Below are 19005 nucleotides of genomic sequence, written 5' to 3' on the forward strand. Positions count from 1 at the left end.
TATAAAAAAAAATTATATTGGCTGAATGTGCCTTCAAAGGACCTTTAACATGTAAAAGGAAATGGTTGAAGGTGCCACGCATTGTTCCTGGCAGGCTACTCAGCCTCACAAGATCCATATGATTGGGGTTAGGACGGGGTGGGGTTAGGACATCTGCCGCCTCCCAGGAACAAACTGAGACACCTTTGTACAACGGAGAAACAGTTTCTTGTGCGGAAGTGACGTCACAGCGCTGTCGTTGTACTCGGAAATGAACCGTAGTGGAAAGAAGGACAGTGAAGCAGTTGAAGACGGATGAGAGGAAACTGAATTGAAGTCGTTATACACACTAAGATATAAACTCAATTGTATGTACAGTGTTGGTTTAATGCAGTACCGCTGTAAAGCTCGCTTCAGCATGTGTAGAGGCGCTTCAGTTAGCTCGCCTGCTAAAAACATCAGCGTGAAAGAAGACGCTTAACAAACAAAACGATTATTAAACAAAACCTTTAACATAAACCCAGTCACAATTTGTGTACAGCGGTGTGTGTACACCTACAGCAGCTGATGACTTGATGATTCATGCACTTTATTAGGAAAGCGTGTACTGTAAGCTACTGTTATATATTGTTTACATATTTATCTTCATTTTCTGTTTTGATACGCATTCCATGAATTTGTTTGCTTCGCTGAAATGTTCGTAAATGTTTTTTCGCTAATAGAGTTTGGTTAAGGTTGCATTGAAATGATAGAAGTTATAGGTATATGGTGCTGACTGCAACTTCATATTTAAGTTGGTTAATTTGCTGATGCCGTGATAGGTGTTTTTATGAACGTTTTTATTGACAAATTGCAAAATCAACACCCTAAATAGTATTATTATGAATGCAACAACAGATTAATTTGGGACGAATATATGACATTGTTAACATTTTTTAAAAACTTCCAAGCAGTGGGTTTCATGTGTTTTGGACTTCATATTCTAACGTATGGTTTTAACATATTCCTGTTGGTTACAAATCATAAACATTAACAGAAAAAAATAAATAGTCAATGTTTTTACATAATAAAATAAATACAGTATTATTATTATTACACTTTTCTAATGTAATGCATTTAATTACAAAGTATTGGCTTTTTTTCTGAGTAACAATTGAATGGAAATTTAATTGAAATATTAACATGAATTTGAAAATTTTCTTTGTATATGTTGTCGCCCTTCTGCTTTAATGACAGCATGCACTCAAGCTGGCATGAACATAAACCTGATGATCATGTTATCCCAGCATGATTTGAGAATGTTCCAAAGAACATTGTGTATTTCATTGTAAGCAAGGAAATCGTATTGTCTGTACAAAGGACTTCTCATGTCTTAATTTCACAAAATTGCCTAGAAATTGTGCAGAATATTAAATATTTCTTATTCACTTATTTATTCCTAGTCATCCTAACAGTTCTTTGCTGTAATTTGTTCGAAATGCTAAAAGTTTAATTCTAGGTTTAAATTCAATTTTAAGTTCTAGATTTTCACTTGTGGACCCCACTATATGTTATGAAGTTTCTATTTTAAATTATTTTTTATTATTATTATTATTTGAGTTTATTAGGCTTTTAGTGTAAATAGTTTGTTAGTCTATACTAGAACACAGTGTTGTCTGTGATGGCAATGTTCAGAAGTAGTACTATTTTTCTGAGTATTTTAACTGAAAGACTGTTTTCCTCTCAGTTTCAGGAATGTCTGTCTGTGATTGTCTGCAATGCAGGACGGGCTGAAGACCCGATATAGCATTTGTTTTTCATTTGTAAATAAGAGACAGTTGTCTGTGTTAAATGTGATTCAGACACATCTGCTGCCACCCTGAAGCTCATGATGGAAGTCTTCATGTCAATCTTAAGTGTGAGACAGTGAACATTTGGGTATTTCAGCAAGATGGAAGATGATGTGGCTGTACATTGGGATACAGTGGAGGAAAGCCCGGGCTGTGGGCAGCCCACTGTTTCTTTGCTCATTCCATTTGACGATGATGATGGTCACGTGACTGTGACTCAAGAGCCTGATGGTGAACATGAGGCAGGTTTTAACTGTGAATTCCATAATGAAGAATATGGAGATATGGATGCAGAAGATGTGCTAAATGAAGAAAACTATTCCAAAATTGAAGATCTGAATGATGATCAGGAGGAAGATGAAAATTTTGAAAAAGAAAGTACAGAGACAAGTGAAAGACGTGAGATAAATGAATTAGAGAAGGAGTTACAGATCAATGGAGAGTCCAGATCCCGGATTGCTGGAACCGGGAGGAAAGGAAAGTCCAAGAAAAGTGGATTGGGGCAAGGGTCATGTGATCATACACCTTTCTGGATGTCTCCAACATCCATTCCTCAAAAATCCTTTTCATCTTCTGGACCCAGTAGGCACAAGCAGGTGAGGCGACGGAACCACCATCTACACAATCATGGCCGTGTACGTCGGAAGAATGGAATGCAGCTGGTCGTGTCATGTCGAGATTTCCTGGCGGAATCCGTTTGTCAATGGTGCATTTCCTGCATCCATATGGTGGTAGACCTCATAATTTCTCTGGCGCACCGCTGCGGGATTGCTGTGGAATCATCAGGAATTGCGCTGTATGACTTTGGAACATGTATGCTGTGCAAGGTCACTGATATTCCAGGCATGATGCAAGATTTGCAGCAAATCCAGAACTGGAGCTGGTGCTCAGCTGTGGCTTTAGTAGAGGGCATTGGCAGGACTACACTTTGGGCTAGACGCGACTTTCTGTCCGGTCTAAGGATTCTCTGTGTTGCACTGTGTGTCGGCTCTCAGATGATCAGGAGTGTTTTGGTGCGTCTGACAGGAGAGAGAGGCAGGAAGTGGTGGATTGCTCTCCAGAGCAGCAGGGTCTGGAGGAAAGTGTCTGATCTGACGGTGAAAATTCACAGCCGTTTGTTTAAACGAGGCATCATGAATTTCAGTTCAAATCCAGAGTCACCCAACAGGGGGCAGGAGAAATGGCAGCCTGGCGAAGAGCTGCAGAGACTGCTGGCACTGGCTAAGGTACTGATCTGTGTGCTGCTTATGTCTCTTAAGCATTGATAACTCATAACATGTCATAAAAATGACTTGAACACTAGATTTTAGACCAAAACTAGTGATGAACATATATACCAGCCGGGCCAGTTAATTAGCCTGTCGATACACAGCATCGAATGATAACTGTGCCTGATTGACCGATAAACAGAAGTGGTCATTCTGCCTAGCATCAGTTCCAAAATCTACCAAAAGCCTTGCCATAAAATAGTGCACATTATCTCCTTTGAGTTCATTCCTTTAAATTAAAAATTATTTTGTGTAATTCATCTTATCTGCTATCAATTAGTTGTATTTTATTATATACAGTGGGGGAAATAAGTATTGAATGTGTCAACATTTTTTTCAGTAAATATATTTTTAATGAGGCTATTCACATGAAATTTTCACCAGACATCAGTATTAACTCAAGAAATCCGCAAATGTGAATTCTTTACAACATTAAAGTCTATAAATAAAGTTATGTTTAATAAAGTGGAATGAAATGAAGTATTGTGTATATAAAAGTATTGAAGACGCTAAGAAAAAGCAGTTCTCCAAGGCAAGGAACCAGCTGAAATCCGTAAGTAGTTAGAAAGTAATTATACCTCCTATCTGTGCAAATTAATATCAGCTGGGTTAGTAAATTGATGGTCTATAAAAAGGCTTTTCGTTACCAAGGTGTCACAAGAAACATCTCATGATGGGTAAAAGCAAAGAGCTCTCCCAAGACTTTCGCAACCTTATTGTTGCGAAACATATTGATGGAATCGGATGCAGATGTATTTCAAAACTTCTGAATCTTCCAGTAAGCACCATTGAGGCCATTATTCGCAAGTGGAAGCAACATTACTCGGTCATCAACTGGCCATGCACAGGAGCTCCTCGTAAGATTTCTGACCAGGGAGTCAGAAGAATAGTCAGAAGAGTAGCCCAAGAGCCAAGGACCACTCGGAAAGAGCTCCAGAAACACTTGGAGGCAGCATGTACCATCGTCACAGAGAAAATAATAGGCAATGCACTCCACTGCCATGGCCTCTATGCATGCTCACCCCGCAAGACTCCATTACTAAAGAAAAGGCATGTCGAAGCTTGTGTAGTCTGGTTAGACGAGAGCAAAATTGAACTTTTTGGCTGTGGTACTACACACCATGTTTGGAGAAGAAATGGCACTGCACATCACCCTAAAAACACTATACCAACAGTGAAGTTTGGAGGTGGAAGCATCATGGTGTGGGGCTGTTTTTCATCGCATGGTACTGGCAGACTTCATATAATTGAAGGAACAATGGAGCCCTTTACCGGGAGATTCTTGAGAAGAATCTGCTGCCATCCACCAGGATGATGAAGATGAGATGTGGGTGGACCTTCCAGCAGGACAACGATCCAAAGCATACAGCAAAGGAAACTCTCAATTGGTTTCAGAGAAAAAAAATCAAGGTGTTAGAATGGCCCAGTCAATCACCTGATTTGAATCCAATTGAACATTTGTGGAAAGAGCTTAAAGCTCAAGGTTCATGAGGGCCCCCCAGAATCTTCAAGATTTAAAGACAAATATGTTTAGAAGAATGGGAAAATCACACCTGAATACTGTGGCCGATTAATTTCTTCAAACAGGAAGCGTCTTGAAGCTGTCATTACAAACAAGGGCTTCTCCACTAAGTATTAAATAAATTTCAGTTGGTGTGTTCAATACTTTTTTTCCTGTGTCATTCCACTTTATTACACATAACTTTATTTATGGACTTTAATGTTGTGAATTCTTTACATTTGCGGATTTCTTGAGTTAATACTGATGTCTGGTGAAAATTTAATGTGAATAGCCTCATTAAAAATATATTTACTGAAAAAAATGTTGACACGTTCAATACTTATTTCCCCCACTGTATATATATTTGCATTATATCAGCTATCAACCACTAATCAAAACTATTATTTTGATGTAATTGACAATGAAAGTATTAAGAAATCTATAACATGAATTTTAACAATTTCGCTATTTATAGTAAATTGCAATTTACAGTTGTAATTTTTCACAATCTTTATTAACTGAGCAAAACTCATAGCTTTCTATGTGATATTTAGGGCTGCATGAAAACTGCACAGTTATTCACATTTTCTGCTCAGATTGCAGAGGAAAATCTGTGGAATTCTGAGGAAGGGACTTAAATATAGTAAAATGAGCCATAAATAGAGCTGAAAGTTAGATATGCCAGGATGTAATTTTGATACCGGTGCGGTATCCGTGTTCAAAACTGGGCGTTACCGGTAATACCATTGGTTGGACGCTTGGTGGTGCTATGTGGTAATTTTCGTTGCTAAAAGCCAACACACAACAGCAAGGCAGCTTGAATTCAAACTTTGAATTTTTGTTTTTATTTATTTTAACTTAAAATAAAAATGAAACTGTAAAAAAAAAATAAAGAATCAGATTAAATTGTTTGTTGTTCAACAAACCTCAACCAACACACCAAACAGCAAACAGGCTGCGCTGCTGCGTACAAAACAAATATGCAAAACAACAAATATATGTAAGGTAGTCCCGTACAAATTTTCCCCGCCATACTGAACACTCTTTCATACGCTTTTTTTTTATTTTTATATAATCATTATTTATTTATTATTGCCACGTTTGCCAGCAGCAGGTAACGCGGCTCGTTAGCTTTCAACGGGGTCACACTTTTTTTGGGGAATCAAGCGCTTTGTCATTCCGATAATGGTCTTTGTGCCGAACGCGCCCTTGTGCTAAAACAAAGCGAGACACAGCTCAAGCAGATTGCAGGTGTCTCGAGATGCGTTTTAACACTTTAAGTTCTTTTTAACTGGCAAGCTGTCAGCAGTCAAAGAGGTCCTACTAGAGAATTTAAATTGAAAGCACTGACGGACGCAAAGACGCGTTCGTTGCGAACGGCCTCAAATGCGACCACCAGGGAGGGAAAAAATTCTATCCACATTCCCTTCTAATAAACATTACATTTTCCCAAAAGAACGAATAAATAGAGACAGTATTTAAAGTGTTTTCTTCTCCTTAATTAAGCATGTAAGAAAATGCAAATCTTGTTAAGCGTTTAGCTAAACTTATACTTTTGTTTCAAAGTGTTGCAGTTTTTCCTCAGTCATTTGAATCTCTCTCTCCCGTCATGAATATACAGTATGTTTACGGGTGATTTAGAATGACAGTGGTGGGAAACAATTATCACGAACTCGAATGCTATATTTTTGACTAAATATTCTATAATTCTCCTGCTTTTATTGGAAACATGACAGGAGACGTGCGCAGTTTGGCATTGATCTTACTTGATTATTTCCCCCAGCCGCTTTGGTCAAGTAGCGGCCGTGATACGCAACAGTCGATATCTCACACAACACACCAATAGTTAAAAACTGAAGCGTGCCTGCAGCTGGATACATCTGCAACTCACGCCGAAGGTCTGTTATTCATGTCCATTTTCTCGATTTGTGAAACGTTCTGGTGCAGTTTGGGTGCGAGTTGCTAAAATATGGGACAAACCGCGTCCTGTACTCTGACCTCGGACAGTTTTTGCAGACAATTAAACATAACGTCTCTGTCAGTGCGTGTGCTATGCTACCTGTGTAATTTTGATTGATCGGTAAAGAACATCTGGCGTTTAATACGTTCATATATAGGTTAATTTATGAGTTACAAACTCTTCATTAGGCGACTTTATTTAAGGCATTTCTATTGATTAGGCTATTGATATAGGAACTGTTGTCATCGAGTAGGCTAAGTGTCTGTCATAATGTTTCCTCCTTTTACCGATATAAAATTTAACACCTGTGTCGTATACCGAGTATAACCGGTAACACCATATACCGTGTCAAGCCTACTTAAAGTACCACACTCCTATTGGTAGCTGAAATCATGATCAAATTGGTAAGACATTGGTAATGGACAGTTTGCTGCTGATATATTTGTTTGAGTTTAAATTATTTTATAATGTACAAAGAAAGAGAGAATGGAGTCATACAAGAGACATGAAAGCAGCCTAGCTTGTAGAAAATCACTTACCTGGGATAACGGTCAAATAAACACTTAAGCTCATTATGCAAACGTATATGAATGCTGCGATTGACCAATTTCAATCCGGTATTCCTAAATGCAGTGAAATAATGCTACGTTCACATGTTGAAATGGTCTTATAATATATGTATATAATACTCAAATTATTCACTTCTCTGGCAGTGCCCCTAAACAAATGGATCTCTATGAAAACGTATCCTCTTATGGACAAGACAAAGCAAGCACATATTGGCTATAATAAAATGGCATATCAAAAATAAATATATGGCAAGAATTACATAACTGCCAGGTGCTGTCACTGCATTATGACACTTTGTGAATGGATCGTAAGCCAAAATGTTACATAAAAGAAGATACAAGGGACAGAGGATGAGTAGAACTTTAGAAATGATGGGCATTTGAATAAAGATGTGTTGCTTTGTGATTTGATTCTGTAGTTTTGTATAGGATAGTTATTGAAGCTTTGAAATTTAAATGTGGTTTAACCATATTAACTACTACTGCTGTGGTGCAGGTCCCTGAAGAGGAGTTGGACCCGTTTAATGTTCTGGGAGTGGATATTAATGCTACTGAATCAGAACTCAAGAGAGCGTACAGACAACTGGCTGTACAGGTGACAAGACATAAAATCAGTGCCCTGATGATATGGATGGTTATGGAATTATATATCATGTTTGATGTATCCTTTCCTTGCAGATTCATCCAGACAAAAACAAGCACCCGGGTGCTGGCGAGGCCTTCAAGGTTTTAAGGGCAGCATGGGACATTGTCAGTAACCCAGAGACACGGCGAGAGTATGAACTGTGAGTGCCTTCACCAAAAAAAAAAAACAAAAAAAAAACCCACTAGAATCTCACAAAGCCTGTCTAGGTGCTGTCTCACTCAAAATAAAAAATGAAAAAATAAGAAGTTAAATGTTGCTTAAAGGAATAGTTTACCAAAAAGGAAATTTCTCTCATCATTTACTCACCCTTATGCCATCCCATATGTGTAGGACTTTCTTTCATCTTCTTAACTCAGATTTTTCGAAGAATTTCTCAGCTCTTTTGGTCCATAAAATGCAAGTGAATGTGTGCCAAAACGTTGAAGCTCCAAAAATCACATAAATCAGCATTAAAGTAATCCATAAGTCTCCAGTGGTTAAATCAATGTCTTTAGAAGCAATATGATAGGTGTAAGTGAGAAACAGATCAATATTTAAGTCTTTTTTTTTTACTATAAATTCAACTCCCTGCTCAGTCAATCCTGCACTTTAACTTTCACTTTCACATTCTTCATCTTATGTTTTTGGTGATTCACATTCGTCGTGCCCTACACGGCACGGCAAAGAATTCCTAGCAAAAAAAGGACTTAAATATTGATCTGTTTCTCACCCACACATATCATCACTTCTGAAGACATTGATTTAACGATTGGAGTCGTATGGATTACTTTTATGATGCCTTTATGTGCTTTTTGAAACGTCAGAATGTTGGCACCCATTCACTTGCATTGTATTATTCTTCTAAAAATCATAATTTGTGTTCTGCAGAAGAAAGAAAGCCATTCGCTTCTGGGATGGCATGAGAGCAGGTAAATGATGAGAGAATTTGAATTTTTGGGTGAACTATCCCTTTAAGGAAGATATTTTAGATTATTTTACTTTATTTTATTTTAGGAAGATTTTCTGCATTATTTGACTTTATTTTCATGAGAATTTAGCACAATTATCCCAAATTCTCAATAATGTAATGCGAACTCAATGTGAAAATTGTCTCAATGCAAAATGTTATTAAAATATTTATATATATTTTTTTTCTTTAAATTTTACATTAAATATGATAAAGGGCCTCATGTATAAAACTTGTTGCAGGTTTCATCCTAAAAGTGTGCGTACGTACAAAAGTTTTCAGATTTATTAAACCGTACGTATGCCAGAACCAGCTCCAAGTTCACTTCCCAGTTAGTGGAAGATTGTGCGTACATGCATGTAATTTATTTCCCACCCCGTCTCCTCCCAAAATAACCATATATGCAGCATACAGTGCCTGTTTTTAGTGTGCATAACCTAACCTGCATGTATTTTACATATGCATGTTGCCATCCAGACACGTGATACTACCGTGTTTAACGATACAGAAAAACTAGGAGAATAAATGATAATACAGGCTGTGTCACGTGAAGATGGATACTGCTGCTAAACATTTTTTAGAGAAAAAATATCTAAACATCTTTTAAACAAGATCAATTTACCCAAGAAAGATTATTATATAAGATATTAAGACCTGTTTTCAGAGAATACATCTTGAATAGGCTATAGGCGAAGTGTATTATTCTCACCCCCCATTAGCAAATTATTTTTGATTTTCATAAGCATATCTTACCTAATTTAAATCTAACCTTAAGCAATTTTGATTCTCAGGTCATTTTTAAAATCATGCAAGTTTTATAGATCCCTATAAGTAAGATACTTTTTACTTGACACAAAAAAATATATCTGCAGTAAAAGCACTATTGTCTGAAATCATATCACTCAAGAGCTTTTAAAAATAAAACATGCAAGCTTTCTTTTTGTTCTATATTCGACTTGAACCAAAAACACTGCTGGATGACTATGGTATTTTTAAACTGTTATTCAAGTGATTCGAGTCAGGAAGAAGTGTGACAGGCAATGCATTTCATGCACTTATTATGCAGCTGTGTGCAGCTGTACCATGTTTCTGACCTATCCAGACAAATCCAAACACCCGACTATCAGTCTCTCCAATGGTCCTCTGAAGTTCTGGTTGTGTCCGGCAGTGTCCTGCATTATACTGTCTGTTTTACCAGGTCATTCAACATCAGTCAGAGTCAAGTGCACATCACGGATTTATCTTTATTCAAATGCTGTCCTCAGAATGTGATTTCTGTATTGTACAACACAATTTGAAGCACACAGCTTTTGGGAACTGAAAATATCACAAGCCATGAAATCCTTGCTGTCATTAAAAGTACGTTCCCTCACTATAATGCCACGGGAAAGTCTTCCAAAAGCAGCACACCACCAATATTTCCTTTTAACAGTTTACAATTACAGTTTACATTTTAATGTCTTTTTAATTCGTTATGCAAAACGAATATAGCCTAATATTGGTTGGAAAACAATTACTTATTATTAAAGTGCTTAACTCCATACTTTTTTTATTCTAAATGTTTTGTATTTAATGAGAAGCAGAATTTAGAATTAGTCTGTTAAGTTCATTGCTTGTCCAGTTTGAGTCACCAATTCACACACACCAGTAAAAGAGTGCATACGCACATTCAAGAGTGTGTGGACGGTGCGCACATATTTACGGCAAGTTTATTTTTTTATAAATACTGATGTGTGCTTGGGAAATTCCGTACACAAAATGGGCATTGAAATGTTTGTACAGAATTTCCCAAGCACACATCAGTATTTATAAAAAATAAACTTGGCAGAATTGGTGAATTGGCAGTGTTTATAAATCATGTCCCTGGGGATGTTTTTGTGATATTCACCCAAGATCATCTCGAGTGTTTTGGATTTCTGTGTTTGCAGGAAGCGGGTGGCAGCGACAGAACTTTCTAAATCCATGAATGAGTTCCTGACTAAACTGCAGGATGATCTGAAAGAAGCCATGAATACTATGATGTGCACTAAATGTGAGGGCAAGCACAAGTACGTATTACGAACATCCTCACTTTAGTCCTGTGCTTTATTGTGAAGCTTCTGCAATGTTTTTATGTTTCTACTGAGTGCTGGTCTCCTCTGCAGGCGCTTCGAGATGGACCGTGAGCCTGCTGAGGCCCGATTCTGTGCTGAATGTAATAAATGGCACAGTGCTGAGGAGGGAGACCTGTGGGCTGAATCTAGTATGCTGGGACTGCGCATCACATACTTCGCCTTCATGGACAGCAAAGTCTATGACATCACTGGTAGTTTATTCACATCCACTTATATTGATACTGCTGTTGTATCTGCATTTTTTTCTCTGCTGTGTTTATGAATATGTGGCTTGCTCCATCTAAATGAATCGGAAGTCGCAATGTGCCGTTTTTTTGGGACAACATGAAATTTGGTAAAAAACCTGACTTTTTGGGGGGTTTTGATAAAACATAGTTTCAGTTTTTAAATTATGTCAATCAATAATACAGGATTTTTCCTTCACTGCACATTTTTTGGTGGCCGCCAAAGTGAAATTTTGGGCCGCCAAAGCAAATTTGATTGTATTCGTGTCACTTTCAGTGCTTCATAAGCTCTAAATAGCAAACGTGGATGTGCATGGGGCGATTGAAGCCTGGTTTTGCGTTTATTTTTCACAATTCACTGCAGAATCACTTGCGCTAATGATCCGGTTTGCACTCTACTTCTGTATCTCTGGAGCATGTAGGTGGGTGTGTGTGCAACTGTGCAAGTCTTCTCTCAATATGCGAGCAATATGCGAGAATTCGACCATTTGAATGCTACTGAGACTTTTTCATTTCAAAACACTGTGGTGCAGTTAAACCATTTCAAATGCCTGCCTGACATTCTGAACAGCACTGACAAAGTAAAGAGAAAACACTGTGCCCTGCACCAGCTTCAGTTGCAAGACTACTTAAACTAAATGTCACCCTTACTAACATTTTGTTATCACAGTCATTTACAACACATTTTTCATTACAACTGTGGAAGTTGTACTTAAAAAAAAAAAATGTATGGTGCGCTACAGAAAGTTTGGGCTCTCTATCACCATCTGTGGTTGAAACCTGAAATTGCAAATAACTTGCTGAGGAACACCGTTTTTTTGTTTTTTCTTCTAATGTCAGATGTGCTTTGGCACCAATCTTCTGGGTAGATGAATCTTATGGTTTGAGGTTACCTGTGTTCACCACATCATCTTGGTGCTGTATTCAACTGCAGATCCGGAGTCATGGTGTGCTATTTTCACGTTGGTCTTTTGTTATTCTATTTAATATTTTTTGAAAGATAGATTACTTAAAACAACGCCTTATTTACAGATATTAATGTGGTTATTCGTGTTTTAATATAGGTGTTTTATCAACCAAACATTAAATGTTTGTGTTGTACTACACACAAAATATCCCATAGTTAAGAGGTGAAACCAAATGGAAGACCATTAATTGTTCTTATATTACAAATTATATCCTCAGTGGAAAATGCAACTAAAACATAATATAGTATGCACACAATAACTAAAAACACAAAGGGATTCAGTAATGATGGGGATGAAATATACTTTATTAAAAATGAAAATAATGTGCAGTAAAACAACTACAATAATAAACTGTTTCCTCTTTCATTTCTTTGGCAGTAAAGTTAAAATTGAGCAGTAACAGGCTAAACAAAGTAATATATATATTTGTTTAAAAAACTGTGTACGAATCCAAATCAGTACATATTGATAAATAAATACACACACACACACTTTGGGAACTTCGAAACTATAGAATTCATGAATATTGGTAAATATGACTGGAAAACCTGTAAACGCTTTCAAACGGTAAACACAATACTCCTCAGTATTCTATGATTCATTAAAGCATGACAATCGATATAAAATTCAACAACCCTACAAACATATCTAAGCATTATAGCAAGTGAAAAAAAAATGCCTAACAGTTAAACATCCATCCAGAGACTGCTGGCCGTGCGTAAGCGCAACTGTCCTGAAACTGCCGCAGCTACCCCAGCCTCTACACATGTGCCATAGCAGAGATTCTTTTATACTAGATACCAAACTTCGTGGCTCTACCATAGGGAAGAGCGTACTTGTGTGTTAGGACAGTAAATTACCGTTTGCGGAAACTATACAAATTAATGGGGAGAGCCATAGACTGATACCTACCTGTCGCAAAATTGTCCATGACTTCTCTTATAAAACTGCAATTTTATCGTAGAAATCTCCATACATAGTTCACTCAAAAAAGATTGTTTAGTGTTAAGCATGTTGAAGATCAGTGCACAGGCTGTCAGTTTTTTAAGTGATAATGAGCTGTCTCCTCACAAAAAGCAGTTAATTCGAAACACTGAAGCATCTCCGTGGGCCTCTGGTGGCCTCACCAGTACACTGCCACGTTATGTTATGTTTTGCTAACCTTGAAAGCTTCACCTTGGTAGAGGGGTCCTGGCCATAGCAATAGTCCCTTGGCAGTACTTTTTTTCTCCACTTATGGACATGATGCAAACACGCGAAGACGAATTACATCATCTGGAAATTTCCCACCAAAAATATTTTGTAAAAATCAAGCGGGTTCCGTCCCAGATGTGTAACAGTGGATCAGCTCTTTACCTTAGCATGGGTCCTAGAGGGTGCGTGGGAGTCTGCTCATCCAGTTTACATGTGATTTGTGGACTTGGAGAAGGCATACGACTGTCACCCCCGGGATGTCCTATGGGGGACACTGCGGAAGTATAGGGTACCGGGGCTGCTAGTGTGTGCCATTTGGTCCCTGTATAACTGTTGCGAGAGCTGTGTCCTCATCCTCGGCATTAGTCAGTCTTGTTCACAGTGGGAGTTGGACTCCGACAGGGCTGTCCCTTGTCAGCGATCCTGTTTGTGATATTCATGGTAGGATCTCAAGGTAAAGCCGAGGTGTGTGTCCTGTTTGGGGGTCTCAGGATTGCATCCCTGCTATTTGTAGATGATGTGGTCCTGTTGGCATCATCATGCTGTGACCTCCAGAGCGCACTTGGGATGTTTGTGGCCAAGTGTGAAGCGGTTGGGATGAGGGTCAGCATCTCCAAGTCTGAGGCCCAGGGGAAGACCCAGAACACGCTGGAGGGATTATATCTCTTGGCTGGCCTGGGAATGCCTTGGGATCCCCTAGGATGAGCTGGAGGATGTGGCCGGGGAAAAAGACGTATGGGCTACTATGCTTAGTCTGCTGCCACCATGACCCGGTCCCAACTAAGCAGTCGAAGATGGATGGGTGGATGGATACAAAATCATCACTGTCAGAGATGCAGCAACAGAAAGTGGATACAACTTGTATCTGAGTATTTTAGTGCTCCAGTGCCAGTGAATGTGCAAACTCCATCAGTGGCTCCGAGGTATGTTTGTGCTATGTGTGTGCAGGATTATGCCTACTGGGAGTATAAATACATGGATATGTTTTAAGTATGCTTTGTGAGTCGACATTGATGTTAATTAGACATTTAATGAATTATTATGCACATGTGCTCTCAGAATATGCAAGAGCAATGTCACTACATTATATTGTTTTTGTTAACCCTCTGGGGTCTGAGGGTGTTTTGGGCCCTGGAGAAGTTTTGACATGCCTTGACATTTGTGCTTTTTTTCAGTTGCTTAAAAACATATTAATGGCTAAAGTCTGATAACACTGTATTCAGCACAAACTGGGCTACAATAACATGTGAGCAACATTTATGTAGACGTTTGTATTTTTGAGAAAATAAGGTTTATGCATGGTTTTTGAAAAAACAAAAATTGTAAGTCACTGAAATAAGGCCATATAACACATACTAAACATTTGTTCACAAGACTTTTGAGGACTGGATCTTGTAGCCTAGAGTTTTTGCTACAAAATGATGTGAAAACCATCCTGATCACTCATTCATACAAAAAATATAGTCATTTAACTTTTGTAAGACACCTTTAGTGTTAGGTAATATGCGAGGAGACAAAGACCCCTCCCTTGAGAGAGAATGAATGTGAGGAGACTTAATGATTGAATGTATTGTTTGTAGCTTATTCACAAAATCAAGTTTAAGTTAAAAGAAGTAATCTGACTATACATTTTCTTTACATAATGACTTAAAACCTTTAGACGTACACTACCATTTAAAAGTTTTAGATCGGTAAGATTTTTAAATGTTTTTAAAAGAAGTCTATTCTGCTCACCAAGGCTGCATTTATTTGATCCAAAATACAGCAAAAACAGTGATATTGTGAAATATTTTTACAATTTAAAATAACTTTTCTATTTAAATATATTGTAAAATACGATTTATTCCTGTGATCAAAGCTGAATTTTCAGCATCATTACTGCAGTCTTCAGTGTCACATGATCCTTCAGAAATCATTCTAATATGCTGATTTTCTAATATGGGCAGATTTACAGGACATTTTACACGCTTCATTGATGATAATGAGGCAGCATAAACACTAGCTAAAATATAATCTAAACATTCATATTATTTTTATATCATATTACATATCATATTTATATCATACAGCATACAATTTAAATACCTGCTTTAGCGGAAATAACATTTAAATGTAACTAAATCTTGCCTATTAGGACATATTTCAAATTTCAATATTTTGAATACTGGCTGGCAAGTCTGGAAATAGTCCAACTAGTAAAATATGTACGTTTATATAACATAGCATGTCAACTAATGTAAGTAAAGACTTAATCATCCGAAATTGTATCCTCGGCTGGATCAAATCGCTCTTCAAATGTTCAACGCCGGAGTCCCGCTCTTCTTCTGAGGAAAATGTGAACTCTTCGTCACTATCCAGGACTATCTGAAGGGCTTCCTCACCTGTGTAGCGTGCCATCTTCCAAACGCACAGGAAAGTGAATGAATCTGATGATGAGATTTACCATTTGCATTGATCGCCTCAGCACATTACCGTATGAATAGCGCACTCTGCTGGTGGGTGGGATCACATTAGCGATAATTAGCTGAGCCAGGAGTAACTGTACATCGCTTTGTTTCATACAGATTACACTGCAGGAGAACATTTGTTTTAATTTGAATTGTTTTATTGAAAAGTAGACATTTTAAGCATTCTTTAGACATATGTTTCATGTTTGTCTGTATTCACAGAGTTTCAGTTCATTTTTGTGACGTGTTTCAGAAAGATGCTCGCGGAGACAGAGACGGCTGAAAGCGCACCCTGTTTATTTTCTTTATTTTACAAAAGCACAAGGTTTTGTTGTTTTTGTAAGTGTGTACAAATAAAAGTAGACCCTTTATAGTCTCTAATGATGTCTTAGACTTATCTGTATGCCTAACAATTACGGTGTATTTTAAGTTGTTTCCACTTTTATGAGGAAAAAATCCAGCAGGACGCGGTTAAACTGTTATTTACACTCACTGAGCACTTTATTAGGAACACTATACCTATACTGGGTAGGGCCTCCCTTTGCTCTCAGAACAGCCGCAATTCTTTGTGGCATGAATTCCACAAGTTGGAAACATTCTTTAAAGTTTCTGGTCCATGTTGACATGATTGCATCCCGCAATTTCTTCAGATTTGTCAGCTGCAAATTCATGCTGCGAATCTCCCGTTCTACCACATCCCAAATGTGTTCTATTGGATTAAGATCTGGTGACTGGAAAGGCCACTGAAGAACAGTGAACTCATTGTCATGTTCATGAAACCAGTTTGAGACTACTTTTGCTTTGTGACATGGTGCATTATCATGCTGGAAGTAGCCATTAGAAGATTGGTATATTGTGGCTCCATACTCAAATAGGCTGTGGCATTCAAGTAATGATTGATTGGCAATTACGGGCCCAAAGTGTGCCAAGAAAACATTCCCCAGACCATTATATCAACGTCACCAGCCTGGACTGTTGACACAAGGCAGGTTGGGTCCATGGATTTATGCTGTTGGTGCCAAATTCTGACCCTACCATCTGTGTGCCTCAGCAGAAATCAAGATTCATCAGCTCAGGCTACATTTTTCCAGTCTTTAACTGTCCAGTTTTGGTGAGCCTGTGCCCACTGCAGCATCAGCTTTCTGTTCTTGGCTGACAGAAGTGTATCCCAACATGATCTTCTGCTTTTGTAGCCCATCCGCCTCAAGGTTCGACGTGTTGCGTTCTGAGATGCTATTCTGCTTGCTACAATTGTACAGAGTGGTTATCTGAATTACCGTAGCCTTTCTGTCAGCTCGAACCAGTCTGGTCATTCTTTGTTGACCTCTCTCATCAAAAAGGCTTTTCCGTCCGCAGAACGGGTACTATTCAGAGTAAACTCTAGAGACTGTTATGCGTGAAAATCCCAGGAGATCAGAAGTTACAGAAATAGTCAAACCAGCCCGTCTGGCACCAATAATCATGCCTCAAATCACTTTTTTCCCCATTCTGGTGGTTGATGTGAACATGAATTGAAGCTCCTGACCCGTATCTGTGTGATTTTATACATTGCACTGCTGCCACATTATTGGCTGATTAGAGAATCACATGAATAAGTAGGTGTACAGGTGTTCCTAAAAAAGTGCTCACTGAGTGGATGTCTTAATTATTCAATTCTGTCAAGGAGAGTTGCCTGGCGCCATGCAAGGTTTGGACGTGATTCGGATGCGTCGTTGCTGACTTGGAGGATCTTGCTGTAATACATTGATCAGTCACTGCCATGGAGACTAAATTCACTGAGTTGGTTACAAGAGTGGCAGATGTTGAGAAACGGATCGATTATCTGGAGTCATCAGAGAAGGAATTAGCTGCTAATCTGCTAACGACCAAGGCGGACTTGGAACACGTTTGGGAAAAGTTGGAAGGCCTTGAGAATCGTAACTGGTGAAACAACGTCTGAATTGTTGGAATTCCTGAGCAAGCAGAGGGTCAGAATATGGTGGAATTTCTGGATGGGCTCTTTCCGAGTCTGCTCAACATAAGAGGCCATAAGCTGGAAATCGAGCAAGCTCACAGGGTTCCGGCTCAGCGATCCACTGAGGGAGACAGGCCCTGATCAATTCTGGCCAAATTTCTGAGATCATCCGATAAAGATCTTGTGTTACGTGAGGCGAAGAGTAAAGGAAGGCTTTCTTGGAAGAACCACAACATTTCCTTGTTCCCAGACTTTGCAAATTCGACAAGAGAGAAACATGATCTACTCAAGGAATGCAAGAAACTCTTACATCAACGGAAGGTCGCTTTTGCACTGATGTTCCCGGCCAAATTGAGAAAAGATGCTAAGAATGGCTGCAAAGTATTTACTGGGCGCCTTTTTTGTTTCTTTTTGTGCTGGTTCCACCTAGTGGCTGGAGTTTGTTTTATGTAGTAACTCTCCTTCAAGAAACTCTTACATCGATGGAGGGTCGCTTTTGCACTGATGTTCCCGGCCAGGTTGAGAATAGATGCTAAGGATGGCCGCAAAGTATTTACATGTCCCTAACAAGCATTGTCCTTCATAAAGTCCATGGAATGAGTAAGTCATTGTGTGGTGTTCGCGTTGCAGCCGAGTGGGCCTAACTCACTGAACATTCACTTGACCGTCCAAGGAAACTGGGCACCTTTTTTGTTTCTTTTTGTGCTGGTTCCGCCTAGCGGCTGGAATTTGTTTTGTGTAGTAACACTCCTTCGGGACAGTGTTGTGGATGAATCTGCACGTTCTTTATGCTTATGCCTCCTATTGGCTGGAGTTTGTTTTGTGGAGTATTTTTTGCAGGACACTGGAGTGATTAGGTCATCTGCTGCACTCATGTAACAGCCGGCTCACTGAACATTCATTTGACTGCCTGAGGAAACTGAATTGCTTTTTTTTGTGTGTGTGTGTGCTGGTTCCGCTAGCAGCTGAAGCTTGTTTTGTGGAGGAACACACCTTCGGGACAGTTATGTGGATGAATCTACACGTTCTTTGTGTTTATTCTACCTATTGGCTGGAGTTTGTTTTATAGATTTTCTTCTGTTATGTAATTCTGTCTCTCAAAATTTTTATAGAAACACCGGACTTGAGCAATCCGACGGCAAAGTTGTTGTGGGGGCTCTCATAGGCGTATATGGACTGTTTGAGTTTAGAGGGATGGATGCCAGTTGGTGCTGTTGTGTGGGGGATTAATGTGCATGTTTTTCTTTTTTCTGTTTGTTTGGTTCTGGGGGAAGATCGGGGTTTGATTGTTGCACTAATGTTGGAATGTGGTCTTTATAATTTTGTTTTTGACACACAGTCTGTTTTTTTCTAAAATGTCAAATGTTAATATAAGTGGATTGTCTCTCTCCACGTGGAATGTGAAT

The 19005-nt window shown here is 38.6% G+C and overlaps 1 protein-coding gene across 4 annotated transcripts in view; it reads left to right on the forward strand.

Annotated features, from left to right (window-relative positions):
• The first annotated feature begins 223 nt into the window (after positions 1 to 223).
• The window catches only part of dnajc14 (DnaJ (Hsp40) homolog, subfamily C, member 14), a 53896-nt gene continuing 35114 nt past the window's right edge, over positions 224 to 19005 (forward strand). For 3 of the 4 annotated variants that reach the window (XM_051676620.1, XM_051676617.1, XM_051676619.1), the window contains exons 1-6: positions 251 to 588; positions 1706 to 3034; positions 7603 to 7701; positions 7785 to 7891; positions 10627 to 10746; positions 10843 to 11003. In XM_051676620.1, the coding sequence (XP_051532580.1) occupies positions 1910 to 3034; positions 7603 to 7701; positions 7785 to 7891; positions 10627 to 10746; positions 10843 to 11003 (1612 nt within the window). In that variant the 5' untranslated portion in view covers positions 251 to 588; positions 1706 to 1909. Of the gene's footprint in view, positions 589 to 1705; positions 3035 to 7602; positions 7702 to 7784; positions 7892 to 10626; positions 10747 to 10842; positions 11004 to 19005 lie in introns of all 4 variants that reach the window. The other variant, XM_051676618.1, reaches the window with a different exon arrangement.

This window comes from Myxocyprinus asiaticus, chromosome 37 (genome assembly GCF_019703515.2).
Source record: "Myxocyprinus asiaticus isolate MX2 ecotype Aquarium Trade chromosome 37, UBuf_Myxa_2, whole genome shotgun sequence".
Lineage (NCBI taxonomy): Eukaryota > Metazoa > Chordata > Actinopteri > Cypriniformes > Catostomidae > Myxocyprinus > Myxocyprinus asiaticus.